Raw genomic sequence first — 23,050 nt, 5'->3', positions numbered from 1 at the left:
GAGGTCACTTAAAGGCATCTCAGAAGTCGTTCTGCAATATCCGTTTCCACAGGACCACTCTCAAACAACGGGTTGCACCGCTCTGCGAAAAATGCGAATGGATCCCTCATCTCGTGGCATGACGCGAGAAAGCACAATCTGCGTAAAAAATGTGTGAAAATGTTTTTTGAACCCCAGGTATTCTCAAAGCGCACGGCCAATTGCCGAGCGAGATGTGGGGGGGGGGTCACGCAACACTTCAAAGCGCTTACGCAGAGTAGGCCTACTTGAAAACCCTTTCGGAAAGTGCCCAGAAAAGCTGGGCGATGCCGCATGCAGGACGTGTATTGAAAGAACGCGAGTGTGTACACGTAGAAGTGTGTACACGTAGAAGTGTGTACACGTAGAAGTGTGCAAACGCGAATAACGACGCACCTCCTGCATGTAGCGCCGCAGTGAAATCCGAGATGGAAGAACAGGGTTGACGTTTTGGCGAGATGACCTTGACTATGATGTGCCTTACAGCTAAAGCAGGCCAGCCAAGCGGAACGTTTTAATAATGTATCCTTTGTTTATAACCAGATGGAGATCCCCATTTCAAATGGGTTTTTTTTTTAAATAGAGACTTATCTAAACAAGTGTAATATATTACAGTAAAATAAAAACGGCAAATGAAAGCACTGTTTTTTCTATTGAATCAATATATAACGACTTTCATTTATTTTAAATAATCTTTCTCATCATCCAGTAAAGTATAAATTACCTGTGCAGGCATAGGTCAGTTATGCGTGATAGATTTTACATAGCCTTTACAATTACACTCTACAGTTCATGTACAGTTTGTTGTTTTAATCCACTGCTGGATGAAACAGCCTCGGCACGGGCCCAGTTGATCGTGGCTGCCGGTTGTTCTAACCCACACTTCGCGGCGCAGATCAGCACGTGGGTTAGTGAAGAAGATGTTCAATCGCGCGTGGTGCGTACGGCGTGCGCGTCTGAATCGCGTGCCTCGGGACTGCACAGGCACACACACACACACTCGCTGCTGCTGCTGCCTCGTACCACGGTACCAAGCTGTTTGGCGGAGGTTGACTCGTTGAAATGACGCCGATGTTAATGTTATGCGCAATAACAGCCGCCGCTTTCGGCTGTCCGTACGCTGTCTGTATCCACGGTGATGATCATCGTCAGTTATGATCTACCCGCTGTTGGATGATGCCCCCCCCCCTCTCATTAATCCTCGCTGTCTCCGTCTCTCACTGTCTCGCTACGCGGTCAATCTTCACCAGTTCGTGCACGCGAATCGAGCCCATCGTCAATGGCTGCTGACATCGTGAACACTCGAATATTTTAAGCACTCTAAAATAACTCATTTCGGCAGAAGCGCGCATATTCCACAAGCGTGCCTTACTCATTTTGTTTTCGTGATACAGTGCTGCGTTACATTATATTATGTTACAATATATCCCGCTATATTGTATGGGTTGAGTGTTGACTATTTTGGTGCGAGTTTGCGTGCTTCGCCTGTGCGTGTGGTGATGATGGTCGTGGTGGTGGTGGCGGCGACGGCGGTGCGCGCGCCCGATACGTGCAAAGACAAAGATCCCCCGTGTAGCCTCTACAGATTGTTGGGGCAAGTGCTGTTAGCGAGCACCTATGGAAGGCCGGCACGGCACAAGAGGGGGTGGGGGTGGCCAGCACCACGCCCGGCCGCCTTTGCGTCCAAAGTGGCGATGTTTTACACACCGCACCAGGTTACTCATTTGAGGCCGAGTCGACCTAGGGGAGACGCAGGACCGGTCCAGACAAATCGTCATTGGCGTCGGCCTTGTGCGGGAATCTAACTCGGGGTCGTCGGGTTCGCGCTAACCGCTACACCACCGCTCCCCGACACGCACGCACGCACACGTGGCATTAAAGAAGCATTCGGAGGAGAGGATGGCGAGAAGAGGAGCCGAGGGATGAGGCATTGTCCCCTGTGCAGCACCGCCAGCGTGCCCGCCCGCCTTGTTCCCCCACACATCGGCAAGGGGGGGCATTGGTGACGTTATCCGGAGCGAAGCCCCGGACAGCTCCAGTTTATATGGCTGGCGGCTATTCGGCGGAGGGGATGGGGGGGATCACAGTCAAGTGTATGTTTGTTGTGAGTACTATCGATAGCCCAGCGAGGGTTATGGTCTCAGTATTCAAGACGGTGACCTGGGTGGTGGACCTGGCTGAACACGATCGCGGGTGTTGATAAGAGACGTGCCGTGCAACGTTGCCCTTGGAAATGTTGAATGGGACGCCACGTCCAATGCCCGTGTGTTGGTGGCGTGTGCTCTGAGGTTGGTTGGTGGTGGTGGGTTGTTGTGTGTGGGGTGGGGGGCGTAGGGAAGGGCCGGGGCGCTGCGCCGCATATGGAGTGACACACGAGGCGCTGAGAGCAGCAGGCGATCCGCCGCGTCCCCTCCTACTACAAAGACAAAGATCCCCCGTATGGCCTTAACAGACTGCGGGGGCAAGTGCTGTTAGCGAGTAGCGCTTATGAAGGCCGGCACGGCACACGAGGGTGTGGGTGGCCAGCACCACGCACGGCCGCCTTTGTCTCCCCAGTAGCGATGTTTACTACACACCGCATCGGGTACTCGTTTGAGGCTGAGTCGATCTAGGGGAGGCCCAGGACCGGTTCAGATAATCGTCACTGGGTGTTGGCCGTGAGCGGGAATCGAACCCGGGTAGCCAGGTTCGTATCGCAGCGCGCTTAACCTCTACACCACCGCTCCCCTACACACAGAGACTCATACGCACAGACACACACAGAGACTCACAGAGAATCACACGCACAGACACACACACAGACACACACCCACAGACACACACACACAGATGCTCACACGCACAGACACACACACAGAGACGCACACGCACAGACACACACACAGACACACACACAGAGACTCACATAGACACATAGAGACTCACACGCACAGACACACACACAGACACACACAGAGACTCACACAGAGACTCACACGCAGAGACACACACACACACAGACTCACACACGGAGACTCACACGCACAGACACACATACACACAGAGATTCACACACACAGAGACTCACACGCACAGACACACACGCACAGACACACACAGAGACTCACAGACACACGCACAGACACACATACACACACAGAGACACACACACAGACACACACACAGACTCACACATATACACACAGAGACTCACACACACAGAGACACACGCACAGACACACACAGACACACACACACATACACACAGAGACTCACACACACACAAAGACTCACACACACACAGAGACACACACACACAGGCACACACAGAGACTCACACACACAGAAACTCACACACACACAGACACACAGACACACACACAGACACACACACAGACACACACACAGACACACACAGAGACTCACATACACACAGACTCACATACACACAGACACACACACAGAGACTTATACGCACAGACACACACACAGACACACACACACAGAGACTCACAGACACACACACACAGACACACACACACAGAGACTCACACACAGACACACACAGACACACACACACACAGACACACACAGACACACACACACAGACACCAGAGGTGGGACAAAGTCATTGTTATGCAAGTCCAAGTCGAGTCGCAAGTCATCAAATTCATGACTCGAGTCTGACTCGAGTCCAAGTCACATGACTCGAGTCCACATCTCATAGGTGGGACAAAGTCATTGTTATGCAAGTCCAAGTCGAGTCGCAAGTCATCAAATTCATGACTCGAGTCTGACTCGAGTCCAAGTCACATGACTCGAGTCCACACCTCTGACAGACACACACACAGACACACAGAGACTCACACACAGACACACACATACACACACACAGACACACACACAGACACACACACAAAGGCGCCACCCACGTGCTATGTGGGTGGCTCGTCCACCCCTGCTCCAGACAAAGATCCTCTCTCTCTCTGTGCAGTGGAGAGGACCCACGCCCGGTCGCATTTGTCTCCCCCGGTTGGCGACGTTTTAAAAATACCGAACTGGCTGGGATGTTCGCCGCTCGAGGCTGAGTTCGAGATGCGATTTCGGTGTCGTATAGCGCTGCCGATCCACAGAGGTTGGCTACGTACGGTGCGAAGGAAGTTCTCTACACGCGTACAGCGCTCGCCATCAAACACGCGCCACCGCCACTTCTTCCACAGCCTCCCACCATCAACAACAACAAGCAACAACAACAGCAGCAACAGCAGCAACATTGTCACTAAGTGACTGCGACGTCACCACGGCGCTTGTGCCAGACTAGGTGCACATTGAGGCCGCGTGACGTGACCAACACACTCAGCGTCACACGTTCACAATCAACATACCCACCGACTATCGTGAACACCACCACCACCACACACACCCCCTCGCCCCACAAGTCCACAACCGCAGATACCCCCACCAAAATAAAAGACAAAGATCCCCAGTGTAGCCGGCCCAGACTGTAGGGGCAAGTGCTGTTAGCGAGCACCTATGCAGGCCGGGTCGGCACACGAAGGGATGATGGGTGACCATTACCACGCCCGGCCGCCTTTGTCTTCCTCGTGGCGATGTTTACACACCGCACCAGGGACTCATTTGAGGCTGAGTCGACCTAGGGGAGGCCCAGAACCGGTTCAGATAAATCGTCACCGGTGTTGGCCCCGTGAGCGGGAATCTTGAACCCGGCTCACCGGCTTCGTAGCGCGCTAACCGCTTCACCACCGCTCCCCGCGACCGCCTTTGTCTCCCCCGCGGCGATGTTTGCACTCACCACGCAAGACAAACACTCACCACCATCGCGCAAGGCGAACCCTCCACCCCCACGCCAAGCAACTCCGCCCCGCACTCGACAGCACACATAACCCACTCGTACACCCCCCCCCCGCGCTCCGCCTGCAATCCCTTACAGAGCAAGTGAAGCGTGTCGCGTGGACGGGAGGGAGTGGGAACGAGAGAGAGAGCGAGGAGTTCCTTTCGTCGAGAGCCGCCCGCCCGCCTCCATCCCTCCCCTCCTTCTCTATCCCCTCCTTCTCCCTCTCTCCTCCCCCTGCATTGTGGTGGAGCGAGTATGTAGAGCGCACGGCAGCAGCATCGCGTGCGCGTCTTTGTTGACTCCCGGATAACCATCCTCATCATCATCAGTATCGCCATCATCCTCATCATCATCGTCACCGATATATCAACCCACCACCAACCACCACGCCAGCTCACACAATAGCCAGCATGTGCATCCACGCCTCCTGACATCGCACCATACATACATCATACGCGTGCATGTATTATACATGCGTAGGTCACATACATGCACGTACGCACGTATGCAGTATCACTGCACGCGGGTCGAGGAGGAGGAGGAGCGCGAGTGAGTGAGTGAGCGAGCGCAGCACGGAACGCGCAATGGCATCGTCGCACGTATCGCAGCGAGTGCGGCGCTCCGCGGTCTCGCCGACTCCGACGCGACCCCAGCCCCTGCGAGCGACCGTGCCCTACCAGCTGCGAGCCGGCTCGGCTAGCCCGTCCGGACAGGGGCTCCCTGCCGTCGGGAAAGCAGCCACCGCCACGACCGCCACCGCCAACGCCGCGGCAACATCATCACCCGCGACCCCGGCACCGAGTCCGTGCGCCCAGCCCGTGGCCCCGTGCGCCCAGCCCGTGGCCCCGTGCGCCCAGCCCGTGGCCCCGTGCGCTCCGGCCGCGCAGAATTGCGGGAAGAGACCGGCGGCCGCGGCTGTTGTCGTCACCACCTCGACCAGCACGAGCACCGGCGGCGACACGAGCAGCACCGGCGGTGGCAGCGACGGCCGCGCGTCCGAATTGTCTCCGTTCAGCGCCGTGGACTTAGAAGAGCGCAGCAGCAGCAGCGTCAGGCTAGCGGTGCCGTCTGCTGACCATCAACCACATCAGCAGCAGCAACATCATCATCATCAGCAGAGGGTGTCCCCCGAGAGACGCAGCCCCAGTTCTCCAGTCCCTAAAGGTCAGCGCACGGATCAGGCCGCGCTTGCCAATATCGGCTGCCCTTGTGCGTGAGCGTGTGTGTGCAAGCACACGTGTGTTCAAGCACACGTGTGTTCAAGCACACGTGTGTTCAAGCACGCGCGTTTGTACGTATGCGTGAACGTATGTATGCACGTACGCACATATGTGTACACGCGTGTGCATGTGTCTGTGTTTTCGAGCGTGTGTACACGCGTGTGGATATGTGTACATGTGTGTGGGTTCACGTGACTGGTCACACAAGCGTCTGTGTATATCCACACACGCGTGTGTGTGGATCTACACACACACGCGTGTGTGTGTGCATCCACGCGTGTGTGTGTGTGTCATGAATTACGCGTCCACCCGGGCACACTTTGTCTTGGTACGTGTGCGTGCGTGGATCTATGCGCGCACGTGTGCGCGTATACGTGTGTGTGCGCACACGTGCTTGTCCATGTGCACGTGCGCACACCAGTAAATGCGTGTGCGGGTACACGTGTGTGTACGTGTAGGTCGACTCAGCTTCAAACGATAATTTGGTGTGGTGTGTAAACATCGTAATTTGGGGAGACAAAGGCGGCCGGGCGTGGTTTTTCCCACCCACCGTCTCGTGCGCCGTGTCGGACTTCATAGGTGCTCGCTAACAGCACTTGCCCCAACAGTCTGTGAAGGCAACACGGGGGACCTTTGTTCTGTTTTGCGCGAGCCAACGTTGCTGTGCGCGCGCGTACCCATGTTGATCTTGTTGAGTCCGTGTGCTTCATCAATACATGCCGTGTGCATGGTGCGGGGAGCGGTGGGGTAGTGGTGAGCGCAGTGCGCTACGAACCCGGCGACCCCGCGATTCCCATTCACAGCTCACACCAGTCAAGAATATTTAAACCGGTCGGCCCGCCGGCATCTCATAGGTCGACTCAGCCTTAAATGAGCACCGAGCGTGGCGTGACACCGGGCAATGGGGGAGACAAAGGCGGCCGGATGTGGTTTTGGCCACCCACCCCCTCGTGTACCGTTCCGGTCTTCACAGGTGCTCGCTAACAGCACTTGCCCCCAACAGTGTGCCAAGGTTGTGCGTTGTCTTAACGCTTGCTCTCTCTGCGCGAAACAAATGTAACGTCGTCTTGATCAACACGAGACACGATCGTGCGACTTACAGCGCCTCTCATTTGCTACGAAGCGCTTCAACCGCACGCACACGGCGTGAGAAAACACCCCCCACGTGTGATGTCGACCCAGTGCTGGGACGATGGCCTTCCTCGTGGAGGTTATTGACCAGACCTCGCCACGCGCGTTGCTGATCGCGGCGAGCACAGACCTGCAAGCACGCGAATGCGTACAGCGGCACCAATGGATCTGTCCGCACTGCCCCGTCAATGCTGAAGCAACCAACACGTTTGCGCGCGCGGTGGTTCGCCCATTGCGAGCACTATCCAGGCTCAACAACGCCTGCTTAGCTGATGAGGATTTGCTCGTCGGCAAATGAATAGGTAATGGGTGAAACCGGGAATAAAATGTCTCGGTACAGACACACGGACAAACACGCGTTGGGGGTGCGCGGGGGGGGGGGGGTAGCTTGTGCAGTGGGGTGGGGGGACGAGGTCCCTATCGGGAAGAGCGACGCGTGGCGAAAGGAGACGCGTCAAGTCCGTCTTCATTTGCACTTGGATTCCATTGAATTGGAACAATGAAATTGTTGTTGTATTCTAAATGACTTTAATGTAACCCAGATCGCCCGTGCAACAAATACAAAGAGGCGATGGGGCTGTATTTTCACCTGCCGGTTATGTAATGATGGATGTCAATGAAGGATATCTTCCTTCCCTGCATCAAGAGACGTGGGTCTTAGCAGACAGACCCTGCCCCTTCTCCACTCCAAGCTCTCTTAACAACATTGCGCAGAGGATCGCCGATTAAGCCCTCGGTCAGGTCCACAGAGTCGCAGATACACTGTGGAATATTTCACATAGGACCCGTGTATTAGGAGGTAGATCCTTGTACAGTATATAAACACGTGCACGCACACACGTGATATGGATGCTAGCAATGTGCTTGATACCCAAATCGTTTTCAGATTTTCCATGTTGATTATGCTGCAGTAATAATAATGATATTTTTCCGCGCATTTGTCAATCCCCTGCTAGATTAAAGTCATCGGGTTTTTTTTTACCATACTTCACCGAGCTGGTCGGCACGGGTTTGGTGAAAGGCGTTGAGATATCGCTTCAGATACGGATGTTGGTGTGGCCAAGAATCGTCATCGGGATCACCGGGTATCATAGCGCAGCGCGCCAACCGCTGCACCACCGCTCAACGTCCCAGTAATCTAATTCTCAAGTCAAAAAAAAAATCTCAACATAAAACTTTGACAGTGCAATTAAAACGAGTTCATGGTAAGGTTATAGAGCAGTGCATTTGCAATCGTGTTACATACACGACTGCATTAATGTAGTTTGCATTGAACATTCATCTGTTTAACGGCAGCACAACATAAATAACACGGCAATTGTTGATTTGAACCGGTGCAGATTTCAAAGTCAATAACACAAACGCAGATTTCAATCCGTCATACACGACGCAACCTGTTTTGTTGCTGTCTCCGAGCAGGGTATGACAGCCCATGAATACAGACACCGCATTAATTCTAAAGTGTTAGACAGTACCATATTTATTTCACACTGTGTAGTGTTTTTGTTTATTTTTTTTACAAATATTGATATTTTAATATTTTCAAATTATGTTTGGATGATTTTTTTGTTGCAAATTATCTCCGTGTGATCCATCATCGTCATGGCCACATCATTATCATTTATACTAATTGTATTCTGACAGCCAATGATATTTAAAAATGGCCAAATTATTTACGTGTATTGTTATTACTTCATGCACAGACCATTTGTGTGTGTTCTGTATATCAAACAAAAAACGCACTTATGTGTATGTGCACATTGAAACGTCGATTTAGGCACCATATAATTACATTTTAATTACTCCTGCATTGAATATGCAAATGAGCATTTACAATGGGATTGTTATTTTAACACTTACACAGATTGCTATGCAACCGAGAGTAAAAAAAACACAACACGTGGATGTGTGTCTCTCTGTGCAAACATTTGCCATGATGGAACTGAAGGTTTGCACCTCATACGACAGCAGTGGTGGTATTTGTTTCGAGCTCTACGTCAGTATCAGCATCATAACGCAAACCCACTGAAGAGCTAGACTGCTCCATATAGAAGCCAGAACACTAACACGACACTCCTGCTCTTAGAAGCCAGAAGCCCTCTTAGTGCACGGAGAGAAGGGGGTTGAGTGTCTGGATTTCTTTCTCCACGAGCCCATACTCTGTGTCTCTTCTCTCGCCACATCCATTCTCCCCGTATCTCGTTCCACCGCATCCTCCCATCTCACCCCGGACTCTCCCTCAACTCATTGAAGCCGTGCGCCAGTGGTGTGTTCCGTGGTCCTTGTAATTGCATTGTCTTCGTCGCTTTCTCAACGCCTGCCCGAATCAAGTAAGTCCTCTCTACCCGCATTCGTCCAGAGAATATCAGTAACCACAGCCAAGGCTCTAAGATCTTCATGCCACCTCCATTCCCTATCAGGGATGTTCCCAACATCCATCTCAGCAGTCTCGTCAGTCATTTCCAAGCACTGAAATCAGCGAGGATTCTTTCAATTATTGCCTGCCTCTGTAGCTAAGCAGGTTCGAGCCTGGTGAGTGCTTGGGAGTATACCCTTGGGAATTACGGGTTCGTGAGGCGGTCAGGAGAGGGCCGGGAGAGAGAAGTACATTCCTGAATCTATCTTTGTTGGAGATTCGAGGGCTATCTTGTCGTATGCATGCGATGTCGCCAGGCATTACAGTATTATCCCACATGTCAAGCGCCAATCAATGAAATTGGCAAAACACAGGAATGCAGGACCCTTCTGACAAGGAGCCTTGAGACTCATTGAGGCATTTATCGGCAAAAGAGAAGGGGTTGGTTTTTTTTCATCATCATTTTATTTATTTTATACAACTCCTGCACAATCATAATTACGTTCATATGTAATAAGAAATAAACTCGTTTTATTTATCTCCATGTCAGCCTATGACCAAATCAAATCAGATAATGGAAGCTAAGCACGGTTAATCCTGGATAGTGCTTGGAAGGGCGACCAAACGTGCATAATAAGGCAGGTGTTATAGGCTACGGGGGCTACGATGCATGCAGCAGAGGGCAGCACCGCAAAATCCAGTGCTGCGTGGAACCTCTCTGCTCCCAATGATATTCGACTTGCCTTCACCAAGGCGCACTGGACAAGCTTGGTGATTTTAGATTTGAAGTTTTCGTGACTGCAAGGATCCATACTCTTTGTCTTTTTTCGGTAAAGCCACGTAGGTGAAAAAAGAAAACAAGCTTGGTGATGTACGGCAACATGCCCCTCACGGCCCGTGCATTGTGGGGAGGCCCTCATCCAGCAGTGGAGAGACAAAGGGGGCTGTGCACGTGCTGCAACAAACGCAGCGCGGCGGAATGGACATCGGGTGTCCACGGCCGTCTCGGTCACGCGAAAAAAAGGGGTCGCGCCAATTCAATAGTGGCGGCACTTCACCGGTTCGAGTTGTGTGAAAAGATTTGACCCTCCTGGCCACCGATGAACACTTTTTTGTTGCCCCTGCGATTTGATTTTTGAGCTACATTTTTGTTTATCGGGAGGCGTTTGAGCAGAGATGCCAAAGGTTTTCCTGCGATATGAGAGCCGGTGGCAACGGGCATTTGCTTTGTTTTGCTGAACGTGTCCTAACTCTTAAAATGCTAAAACTGCGAAATATTTACAGATGCACAGGAGCAACGTGCTAGCGATACGTGTCCGGTGGTTTCAATTATCAAGACAACGTTGGGCTGCGTGAAATTAAAAACATACAAAAATATTTTATTTATTTAGGATTTGCAGTTCTCCCTGTGGCTCTCGCCCGGTTATCCAGACATCGAACCTATCAGCCCACATTGTTGAGGAACACTCTTTCAACACTCTTTCATTGGTCAGGAACGTGACCGTGGTTTAACCGTGTTTTTGAACAAACAATAATAAAACCCCAAACGCACCTCGAGATTTTGATCTGATCAACATGTTCACTTACTCACAGTCCTTCCATCACCTTCACCAATGATCAATCCACTGCTGCATGAGCCTTCGTTATCCCTCGCGGTCTCATGATGTGACAATCCAACTCGCTCATTGCACACGGTCCAATTGTATCACTCCAACTCCTTTTGGGAATGTTTGTCCCTTTGGCTGCCACTCCATTGCTAGTCCCGACCACGAGTCCACACAGTCCTTTCTAAGCGACATGTCCTGCACAAGCCCATTGGGCCGTCAGTGTGATGGTGTCTCGAGCTTGCGTTTGCTCTCTAATCCCACGTTTTACCCCCCCCCTTCCCGTCTCTCAGTGCAATTCCGAGCGTGCATCTCATTACTCGTAAAAAAAAACGTGCACCTTGCACCCCAGCACGGCAACCGTCGCAGGGAGATTGAACCAGGTGCACATTTACTGTGACAGGTTGCGAAGGCGATACGGGAAAAACAGAGAATTGGCAATCACCGAGCAAACGGGTGGGGGCGGTGCGTGACCGATTGCGTGCACGATTTCAGCGCGCGATCAGATGACACGTCTCTCTTTGATTGTGCCAACTCGCACAGCGCGCTCGGAACTTCGCCATTCCACGAAGCGCGCGGAGCCCGCAAAGCTGTCGCTCTGTCACTTTTACCAACTCCAGCCTCTTCTTCTGCGTCTTCAGCCTCTTCCACTTCTTATCATCCAGGAAGGCCCAATTATTGCACGGGATGGGCCGCTCAGATCGCCTCTCGTCGTAAAGCTTCTGCTCCGTGCCTCTTGATCTCGTCTAAGCCCGCTGTCCTCATCCTCCCATCTCCGCACCTCTCATAAGCACGGTTGGCTACGTACGGTGCCAAAGAAGTTCAACATACATATATCGCACCCTCTCGGTCTCTCTCTCTCTCCTCCCTCGTATCCTGCACTGATGTCATCTCTATAGCCCTTCTCATTGCATCTTCCGTGTGACTCTCATCCTGTCACCTTATGAAACGAATTGTAGAGAGGCTCAACGCGACGGTCATACAACAACCGTCGCTTCAGTTATCTTGACAAAGAGAGTGCATCTGGTGCACAACGAGTGAATGGCCTTCACCGCAATACAACAGAATACGATAGACAACGTCACGAGGGCGGAGTGGTGGCGCAGCGGTTCGCGCACACCACGCTATGTTCCCAGCTGCCTGGTTTCAATTCCTGGCCATGGCTAACACGAGTGGCGATAGCCGTTCTGACCCTAGAACCCACAATGAACAGCGTGGAGAAATATGGTCAAACATCAGTCATCTCCGACACGATGTAGAGACCTTCATCCACGGTTGGATTGAACGGCTGTAAATAATAATAATTCAGTTTTACAAAATATCACAACACGTGGGAAATCCATGCGAACACGGGGAGAACATACAATCTCCAAATATACAGGCGTCAGGGTCTGGATAAAACTCACGATCTCCTGCATAACAGGCGAGGAGGGAGTTAACATATCGCTAAGATCAGAAAGATCACGTAATAAGATGCATAACGTGGGTAGGCATGTCCTTGAATCATCATCATCATTAGTTATGATCGACCCACTGCTGGATGAAGGCCTCTACCCCAAAGCCATCACCATCTATTTACAGTATGACCTAAATTAACCTTCACAAAACGCCGTACGAGATATAAATGACGAATAGGGAAATGCATTGCTTGATTTTTTTTTGATTGAGATAAATTGGGACACATTGCAATTTCAACCGCATTTGGCCCTAATTATGCGTGGGGAATTAAGGTGTCACTCACGTTGAACTATATCTGAATAAAGCTTCTCACGTGTTTTTTTGTGTGTGTGTCACTTCCCTGAGAGCAGTTCCCCCTCAAGACGGCGTCTGTTTTGCCGAGAGATTAGTTGGGTCTCATTGCCGGCGGCCTCTCTAAACAATTTGTTTTGTTGGGCAACCGCCTGCATCGCACGGCGCGTGCGGCATCGAAGACCACAGCGCTGAATGTCTTTATTGAATAAATTCAGAGCCAACGTATATATATGTTTTGCTGCTGATGATGATGATTTCCTCTGGGCTTCCAATAAGGTCCGCGCCTCCGTTTTTTTGTTTTTAGCTGCCGGTTTCACAACCGGCGCAGTCAAATATATAAAAAACAGGCTCAGGACCTCCACACGGTAATTAAATTTTGCTCGCCAGTATTTAAGGGATCGTCGGGTGGAAAGGGCTTCAAGCCGAGAACCCTGTTTCTTGCCGTGCATGCCCCCGAGCGCGTGTTTTCATTGTGTGTGTGTGCGCAAAAAAGGTCAAAAAGTGCCCTCCCTCGCTAGAGCTTTAGGGCGTCCCCGGACGAAGCTGTTCCCTCTAATTTATGAAACAAACGTCCGTCCGTCCGTCGTCGGTCCATCTGTGCGTCTCGTCTGTGGCGTGGCTTCTCAGCGAGGCCCGCGCCACACGGATAGTTTACTGGCGGCCCGTGTGCTCTCTTGTCGATGTCGTGTGGGGGGCGGCTTGGGCGGGAGGTAGGGGGGGCACGGCTCGATGCAGCTGCCCCGCGAATGAAATGGCTGATGACCGCCTGGGACACCCCCCCACACCCTCAGCCCGCTGTGCTCGGCACCTGCCTCACCTATTATTACATTGATGATAATGATCTGTGCGCGCACGTTGTTGTTGTGGCGAAGTGCGGCGTCTTGTTTTGTTTATCGCGTTCGCGAGACGGTGCAGCGCGCGATTGTTGTTACCTGCGTCGCAAGGGGTTTTTTCGTTCAGCTCGGAAATATTTAATTAGTTTTTTTTAAGCCAATTGCCAAATTGCATTACAGCAATATTCATATCAAACGGTATTCACAAGTCGAGATAAAAATAAGAACATTGCTGATTGCTGATTACACTTTGTTATCACGTATTAAGTGTGCAATGCAATGTTTGAGTGTCTCGTGTTAATGGTACTAATTCACAGCCGTTTGTTAATCCACTGCTGGATGAATGTCTTCCCCACACCGTGTTAATCACACATACCTCACCACGCGAGCCAGTGTGCATTGGTGAAGGGAGAGGCTCAGGACCGGTTCAGATATCACTCGGCACTGACGATGATTTGCCCTGGCCAGGAATAAAACTCAGCTGGCTGGTTTCATAGCGAAGTGTGCTACCTATGTGCGTATGTTGAACCTCTTTCGCACCGTACGTAGCCAACCGTGCTACTGTGCGTGCTATGAACCCAGTGACCCTTTCACCGCAAGATAAAATATAAATTTTGTTACAGTCAATGTAAAAGCTGACGCCTCTTTAGAATCCCACAGCTAAATAATTGTCCTCTGAAGCTCTGTCCACCTGGCCGCCTCGTTTCTTTTTGAGTGAAGGGCCAAGGTGGGCCCCACCTCCGTAGACACAGGCCTTCGTCACCGTGAGCCAGGCCCTCGTCACCGCGAGCCAGGCCCTCGTCACCGCGAGCCAGGCCCTCGTCACCGCGAGCCAGGCCCTCGTCACCGCGAGCCAGGCCCTCGTCACCGCGAGCCAGGCCCTCGTCACCGCGAGCCAGGCCCTCGTCACCGCGAGCCAGGCCCTCGTCACCGCGAGCCAGGCCCACGTCACCGCGAGCCAGGCCCTCGTCACCGCGAGCCAGGCCCTCGTCACCGCGAGCCAGGCCCTCGTCACCGCGGGCCAGGCCCTCGTCACCGCGAGCCAGGCCCTCGTCACCGCGAGCCAGGCCCTCGTCACCGTGAGCCAGGCCCTCGTCACCGTGAGCCAGGCCCTCGTCACCGTGAGCCAGGCCCTCGTCACCGTGAGCCAGGCCCTCGTCACCGTGGGCCAGGCCCTCGTCACCGTGGGCCAGGCCCTCGTCACCGTGAGCCAGGCCCTCGTCACCGTGAGCCAGGCCCTCGTCACCGTGAGCCAGGCCCTCGTCACCGTGGGCCAGGCCCTCGTCACCGTGAGCCAGGCCAATGTCACCGTGAGCCAGGCCAATGTCACTGTGAGCCAGGCCCTCGTCACCGTGAGCCAGGCCAATGTCACCGTGAGCCAGGCCAATGTCACCGTGAGCCAGGCCCTCGTCACCGTGAGCCAGGCCAATGTCACCGTGAGCCAGGCCAATGTCACCGTGAGCCAGGCCCTCGTCACCGTGAGCCAGGCCCTCGTCACCGTGAGCCAGGCCCTCGTCACCGTGAGCCAGGCCCTCGTCACCGTGAGCCAGGCCAATGTCACCGTGAGCCAGGCCCTCGTCACCGTGAGCCAGGCCCCCGTCACCGTGAGCCTCGGCTGCTCCCATACCACGGTTACTGTTCCTGTCATCTTCACTCGTTGATTCCTCCGCCCTTGTTGAACACTCGGTCTACCAGACGCCGACTGTCTCGTCTCATCCATGCCGTGTCCAACCCACTACCAACACCGCAGGTCACAACGATTCCCGGTCTGCCTCTTCCCGCGCGCTGCTCCAATTTGGAATGCCCCCTCCACCCCCATCATCTATGTTCTCAAAGCTGTTGTGAATAACCGTGCTCAATTCAAGAGTCATCTCTTATCTATTCAGATATACAACTTTGATCGTGCTGTGTGTTACTGGCCGTTGGATGGGGTGCTGCCGGTGGCGAGATGTTATCTCCCTCGCCTGGTATGCAGGAGGTCATGGATTCGATCCCGACCCTGACGCCTGCTGTACATTTGGAGTTTGCACGGTCTCCCCTTGGTCACGTAGATTCGTCTCCTGGTTTTGCGCGCAAAGTATTTGGCTGCTGCTATACATTTCCACGTGATAAGCCACTTTGTTGAGCCATCATGTGTGGCCAGGTCGCTTCTGGAAAAGAGCTACATAGCTCAGTGGGCTTTACCTGGTAAATACAAGTGTTTAGTTTATAGTCGTTATGCCTTTAGCTCAGTGACTGCGTAAATAAAACAATCACAAATAGTAAATGTGTTTAATGTGCATACAGAGCCCTTTGTGTTAATCCACTGCTGAATGAGGGCATCTCCCACGAACTGTGTTCGGTCGTGGGGGTTATTTGTCTGTGCTGGTCAGTGCGTGTTGGCGACGGCGAGGAGAACCATAGCGGTACAGTACAACAAACGAATATTGATGCAGCCCCCCCCCCCCCCCCCCCCCCCCCGATTACTGCCCACCATGTAGCCCCACAGCAGCCAACTATGATAACGTGTTCGTGCACAGTGGTGGTCACCCATCCAAGCACTATCCAGGCTCAACCCTGCTTAGCCTCGAGATATCTAACGGCACGCTCAGGGCGAGTTGGCCACAGGCTTTATATTGATGATGAAGATGATGCTGCTGTTGTTGTTCCCGTCATAGAGGCTTCGAAGGGTCCTTTGTGCTCTGTGGTGCCAGCGCTATCGCCTGGCAACCGAACACGGAGACATAATGAAACCCGCCGGGACTGCACAATGTAAAGAACAAGGCCATCAGTGCACACGCAATCTGTTAATGTGGCCGCGCTGTGCTTTGCGTGTTGGCCACTGTGGGTTGGCGGTGGGGTGGGGTGGGGGTGGAGGCGTGCGGGCGGGGGCTAGAACGTCACTGGTGACTCAAGCGGCCGAAGAAGCTGTGGGTCCTATTCACAAAAAAAGGTTTTTGGGTGAGATCCCGTAACATATAAATTAGGCCATCTAAGGGGCCGTCCATAAATGACGTCACGCACCTGGGGGGGGGGGGGGGTCAGACATTTGTGACGATGTGACAATGGGGGGGGGGGTTTGAGAAATGCAAGATCGTGTGTCGTGGCATTAGCACCTGCGATTAGCTTGGTTGGATACGTACGGTGCGAAAGAAGTTCCACATACGTACCAGCTACCTCCACAATTTAATGTTGATGGCGGGATGATTTACGATGATATAACAAAGTGGACTGACTGCCTCTTGTCCACACTATAACGGGGGAAATATTGGCGGTGTCTATTTCCTGTGCTTTGGGGCCGTCCATAAATGACGTCACGCACCTAGGGGGGGTGGGGTCAGACATTCGTGACGATGTGTGACGAGGGGGTGGGGGGTTTGAGAAATGTGACGTCACATCAAAATGCGCAACTTTAAATAAATATAGACAACACGTTCTACTTAATTAAATAGACTTTTTAATAAAACAAAATTCTCCTACAACATCAGAGTACAGCGCCACATTAAATACGCACTACACTGACAATAGTTTAAAGCGATTTGACGTCATATTTGAGGGGGGGTCTGACTTTTTGTGACGTCGTGTGACGAAGGGGGGGGGTCAAAAATCGTCCAAAATCGCGTGACGTCATTTATGGACGGCCTCTAACCCTGAAACCTTTATTATGAATAATGTTGGTCGCGGCGAAAGTCTCCGTGCTGACGGGTTCCGCACGAAGGGTGGACACTTGGCTGGGTGCGGTGCCACCGCGTGGGGTTGGCACGTACACCGGTGCGTACAATGCAATTGAGTTCCATATCCAACTCACCCACCCCACCTGCACTTCTCTTCACAGCCTGGGCACCTCCAGACCATGGGTCCCTTTGCAGCTGCACCACCCTGCACTCGGGATAATTATCCCAATGGTAGTAGGGGGGGGGGTGGGGGATCTCTCATTTATTCGATCGGGGTTGGTAGCGACCCGATGGGTGCGTCCAGAAGTGAGCGAGCTGCAAGGTGGCACGGCCTCCAGCGGCGCGTTTGCCGCTCGCTGTTGCAGAGGTTTCGCGGTTCGACTCCAGCGGCCACCCTGGTTAATTACCGCGGCGTGAACGCGGCTCGCCGGCCGCTTCTTAGCCGCCGTTAGAGTTCCTGTGCCGACATTCGCAAGAGCAGGCCATTGCGTGATGGGACTCGCGGTCCAAACGTGTCCACTTTGATTTAGAAAACAAAATGACTCGGCCATAATAGAGTTTTTTGGGTTAAAAGCGCGTAAATATATAAATGTGTTGTTAAACCCACCATCACCCAACATAGCCAACTAGTAATGGTTGTCACGTGAACAGAACGTGCCAATTTGTCACTAGTACAGCACTAGCCGGTGTGTTGGAGAGCCAAGCCACAACATTTACAATCTGATTACGACGTTTCGCCAGTAATTACAACCAGCTTCATCAGGCGACAGCCAGATTTGTGGAGAAGTTGAACTGTTTCGTTCCTTATATTGAGGCGCCTCTATTGTAAATGATGTGGCTTGGCTCTCCAACACCCCGGTGGTGCTGTACTAGTGACGAATTGGCCACGTTCTGTTTACGTGACAACCCTTACTAGTTGGCTATATTGGGTGGTGGTGGGTTTAACAACACATTTATATATTTACGCGATCTAACCCAAAAACCTCTATTATGGATATTGGTCGCGAAAGCCTCCTACGTGTCAAAATGACTCGGTTTGGATTCGAAATGGCAAATCTGCACGCCCCAACCCCTCCGACTGCATGAAACCTGGCAGAACCCTCCTGGCAAGAGAGTCTTGAGACTCAACTCAGCGAGGCTCTGTCGACGAAGCGAGCGTCTTAACAATCACTTAACTAACAATACGAGCGATCAAACGACCGTTGCCACGCGGTTTTGCCTGCGCAAGACCTCCGATTGTCCCGGCCACGATCTGCGTTGCGCCACAGCGACACGATACAGCGGCAGGGGTCAGGGGTTGCGAGACGCGACCGTGGAAGGCGCACGCCCTGGCCACGTGAATCGGAGGGGACCGGCCTTGCACAGTCAACGCTGCGTGTCGTGACCATCAGCAACTCCAGCGGGCCCCTGAGCCGGTCGAGAGCATTGTGTGTTGGAAGTGAAGGGGCACTTCAGGCAGCGTGCTCTTGTCACAGCTCGCTTACGCTGCGTGTGCTTACTCTACACACACTGTGTGTGTAGAGTAAGCACACACAGTGTGTGTGCTTACTCTACACACACTGTGTGTGCTTACTCTACACACACTGTGTGTGCTTACTCTACACACACTGTGTGTGCTTACTCTACACACACTGCGTGTGCTTACTCTACACACACTGTGTGTGCTTACTCTACACACACTGTGTGTGTGCTTACTCTACACACACTGTGTGTGCTTACTCTACACACACTGTGTGTGCTTACTCTACACACACTGCGTGTGCTTACTCTACACACACTGTGTGTGTTTACTCTACACACACTGTGTGTGTGCTTACTCTACACACACTGTGTGTGCTTACTCTACACACACTGTGTGTGTGCTTACTCTACACACACTGTGTGTGCTCATTCCTTCCCTTCCATTCCGGCGAGCCTTCCCAGTGAAATTGATGGCTGCAAAACGCATTGCACTTCACGCCGCATGCACGGCGCGTTTACGAAGACAACGCGACTCGTGCGTGATGCCCACGAAGAATGTTTGCTGTCGTTTAGAGAGAGGGGGGGGGGTGGGCGGTGATTTGCATGTGTATGTGTAGTGACTGACTTGGAGACGTAAGTTCTTGGAGGCAGTTCTTTAACACTGGTAGGAACCTCCTGGTTACACCAGCCCACAGGGGATTATTGTGTCCGTCGTGCAGGGAGGGGCTGGGTGGGGAGGGGCTGGGTGGGGACGGGAGGGGCTGGGTGGGGAAGGTGGGGCTGGGTGGGGAGGGTGGGGAGGGGCTGGGTGGGGAGGGGCTGGGTGGGGTAGGGAGGGTGGGGAGGGGCTGGGTGGGGAGGGTGGAAGGGGTGGGGCTGGGTGGGAAGGGGCTGGTCACCCCGTGGTGCCCTTATAAAACTCAACGTTTAACCTATTCACGCCGGCTTGTGCCCGCCCTCACAGTCGGCCATATTTGCGGAATACACCACGCCGCTGTTGACCCTGGCCATTGACCGAGCAACCCAACGTTCCTACCAGCTCCCTCCGCAGGAATGTGTTTAACACCGAGCACACTTTGTACAATACACACCCTTACACCGTTACACACTCGCCTCTGTCTCTCGCTGATACGCAACTCTACACCGGTTGCTCGCCTACACACAACGCTGGCCATCTGACACTGACGACGCTGAACTAAGACAGCCAACTACGTCTAGCAGCGCAATGTCAAGTGACGACAACGACGAAGAGACGACAGCGACGATCTTCAGCAGCGACGACGACGGAGACCGCACTCCACACGACAGCCCCGAGCTCCCCTCCCGGGGCCCCTCTTATACTGCCAGCGCGGCCTGGCTCCGCCCCCGGCCACGCCCCCTTCTGGAACCTACCAGCGGGTTCTCGACGCGCCCCTTCCGTGACCCCTCCCCTAGATCCCTCTCGGGTCTATCACGTGGCCTGCTGTCAGTCAGGGCTGCTGTAAGCTGCAGATCCCTTTCCCTGCCAGCAGCCAGTGAACTGCTGCCACGTGACCGATTCTATGTCACTACACGTGTATGACATGTTGAACTTCTTGCGCACCGTACGTAGCTCATCTCTACATCGGCCCAGCTCAGCGGCGAGCTCTCTCTCCCCTCTTCCGCGGTCACGAAATTCTTTCCCTTTATCCCCTCCAGTTGTTAAAACAAAAGGAAGAAGGGGGGAGGGGGTGCAGCGGGACATAAAGTGCGTGGTTATATTTACGGTGTAACGGAGCCCCTGGGACGTGTGAAGCAGTCGTGCCGAGTGGGTGGGAAAGGAGAGAAAGAGTTCAACCATCGCAGACACAGGGCGGCGGTGGGTCCCGAGTGCAGCTGCCAGCCTCGTTACAGACAGAATTGAGAGAGGTGGGGGGTAGTGGGTGGCGGGGGGGCCTTAGAAAAGGAGCTGTTTTGGATACAGGGCCCATGTAACCATGGGATTTTGGTGACACTTACGGCTCAAGTGGCCCCCACAGCTCGCGACGGGGCTGTTTGCGTAGCGGGTCGTTACGCTGATGGGGTGGAGGTGGGTGTACATTCTGGGCGCACGAACAGCAGCGATAAAGAGGAAGAAAAAAACTACAGGCAAAGCTGCTGCAGGTAACGTGGCCACGCGCCCTTGACGTGCAAAAGCTCGTGTGGCCGGGAGGCAGGGAGTTGAGTTGGCCCGGTGACAAACGGCAGCGCTGGTGAGAGACCGGCCCAGCATGCACGTGCCACATTCATGTTGCTCGTTCGCGCTCGCTCGGGTTCACTCAGCAGCGCTGCCACGGTGCCTCTGTGTGGTGCCGTCGCTGTTCTCGCTCAGAGCAACGTCGGTCACCACAGAGGCCCCGTGGCTCACTCAGAGCAACGTCGGTAACCACAGAGGCCCCGTGACTCACTCAGAACAACGTCGGTCACCACAGAGGCCCCGTGGCTCACTCAGAACAACGTCGGTCACCACAGAGGCCCCGTGGCTCACTCAGAACAACGTCGGCAGCCACAGAGCCCCCGTGGCTCACTCAGAACAACGTCGGTCACCACAGAGCCCCCGTGGCTCACTCAGAGCAACGTCGGTCACCACAGAGGCCCCGTCGCTCACTCAGAACAACGTCGGTAACTACAGAGGCCCCGTGGCTCACTCAGAACAACGTCGGTCACCACAGAGGCCCCGTGTGACTCACTCAGAACAACGTCGGTCACCACAGAGGCCCCGTGGCTCACTCAGAACAACGTCGATAACCACAGAGGCCCCGTGACTCACTCAGAGCAACGTCGGTAACCACAGAGCCCCCGTGTGGCTCACTCAGAACAACGTCGGTCACCACAGAGGCCCCGTGGCTCACTCAGAACAACGTCGGCAGCCACAGAGCCCCCGTGGCTCACTCAGAACAACGTCGGTCACCACAGAGGCCCCGTGGCTCAGAGCAACGTCGGTAGCCACAGAGGCCCCGTGGCTCACTCAGAACAACGTCGGTAACCACATGGGCCCCGTGGCTCACTCAGAACAACGTCGGTCACCACAGAGGCCCCGTGGCTCACTCAGAACAACGTCGGTAACCACAGAGGCCCCGTGGCTCACTCAGAGCAACGTCGGTAACCACAGAGGCCCCGTGGCTCAGAGCAACGTCGGTAGCCACAGAGCCCCCGTGGCTCACTCAGAGCAACGGAAATTGGGAGAACAAACGAAAAGATGCAGCTCGGACCGCACCACCCAATTAATCAGAATCTTTATTTATCCCGGAGAAATCCGATGAGCCGTGAAGCTCATTTTTTTGGCAGATGTCCAGTAGGGGCGCGCCAGAAAGTAACAACAAACAATACAACAAACAACGATGGGAGTGCAAAGTATAAGAAAGGTGAGCAGATCACTAAAAATAAGTAAGTACGCAAATAAAATCAAGTATATTAAGCGACTCAACCCGAGCAGGCATGCAGAGATACCAATACAGATGTAGTTACACAACGTGCATGACCTGCATACATACATACATAGACATATAGAGACAGACAAGACAATAACAAGAGATAGATAACCCCCGTATCGTCTACATACACTTTTGGGGCAGGTGTTGTGAGCGAGAACTTATTTAGGTCGGCACATGAAGGGTTGTGGTGCAACCAGTGACCAGTCCTGGCTTCCTGTGCGGTATATTGATCTATTTAATAAAAGGAAGCGCAGTCCGTCATGGGCAGAGGGGATGAGAAAAGTCTTGAGCCTGGACTTGAACAGAGGAGGAGGCGGAGTGGGAGGGGGGTGGACAGCGCAGATGGCCGTAGGAACGTAGTTCCAAACTCTATGGGCAACAGAGGAGAGTGACCCCCCCCCCTCACTCGAGCGGGCTTTGAATGATGGGGATGCGTGCACATTGATGGTGCCGCCCTCTCTGTGCGCTCACGCACAACGTGACGGTCAACCAGTCGAGTGTGCAGGCGGTGCAACTGCTGCTGCTGCCTGGACCTACGGGGCCGAAGGGGCTCAGGTGCTGGGTTACAAAGAGTGGGGGGGGAGGAAAGTAGACACGTGGGGGGAGGGGGGGGCGGGGTGGGGGAGTAGACACGGGGGGTGGGGGGAGTGGGCACGTGGGGGGAGTAGACACGGGGGGGGTGGGGGGAGTGGACACATGGGGTGGGGGGGAGTAGACACGGGGGGGGGTGGGGGGAGTGGGCACGTGGGGGGTGGGT

General features: G+C 53.6%; 1 protein-coding gene across 2 annotated transcripts in view; it reads left to right on the top strand.

Moving 5' to 3' along the window:
• The first annotated feature begins 4,852 nt into the window (after positions 1-4,852).
• The window catches only part of LOC144934430 (uncharacterized), a 58,229-nt gene continuing 40,031 nt past the window's right edge, over positions 4,853-23,050 (top strand). The window contains exon 1 of one of the 2 annotated variants that reach the window (XM_078860181.1): positions 4,853-6,016. In XM_078860181.1, coding sequence (XP_078716307.1) covers positions 5,437-6,016 — 580 coding nt within the window. In that variant the 5' untranslated portion in view covers positions 4,853-5,436. The remainder of the gene's footprint in view (positions 6,017-23,050) is intronic. The other variant, XM_078860180.1, reaches the window with a different exon arrangement.

This window comes from Lampetra fluviatilis, chromosome 10, assembly GCF_964198595.1.
Source record: "Lampetra fluviatilis chromosome 10, kcLamFluv1.1, whole genome shotgun sequence".
Taxonomy (NCBI): domain Eukaryota; kingdom Metazoa; phylum Chordata; class Hyperoartia; order Petromyzontiformes; family Petromyzontidae; genus Lampetra; species Lampetra fluviatilis.
The sequence above is the reverse complement of the archived record's forward strand: the minus strand, read 5'-3'. Positions and strand labels throughout refer to the sequence as shown.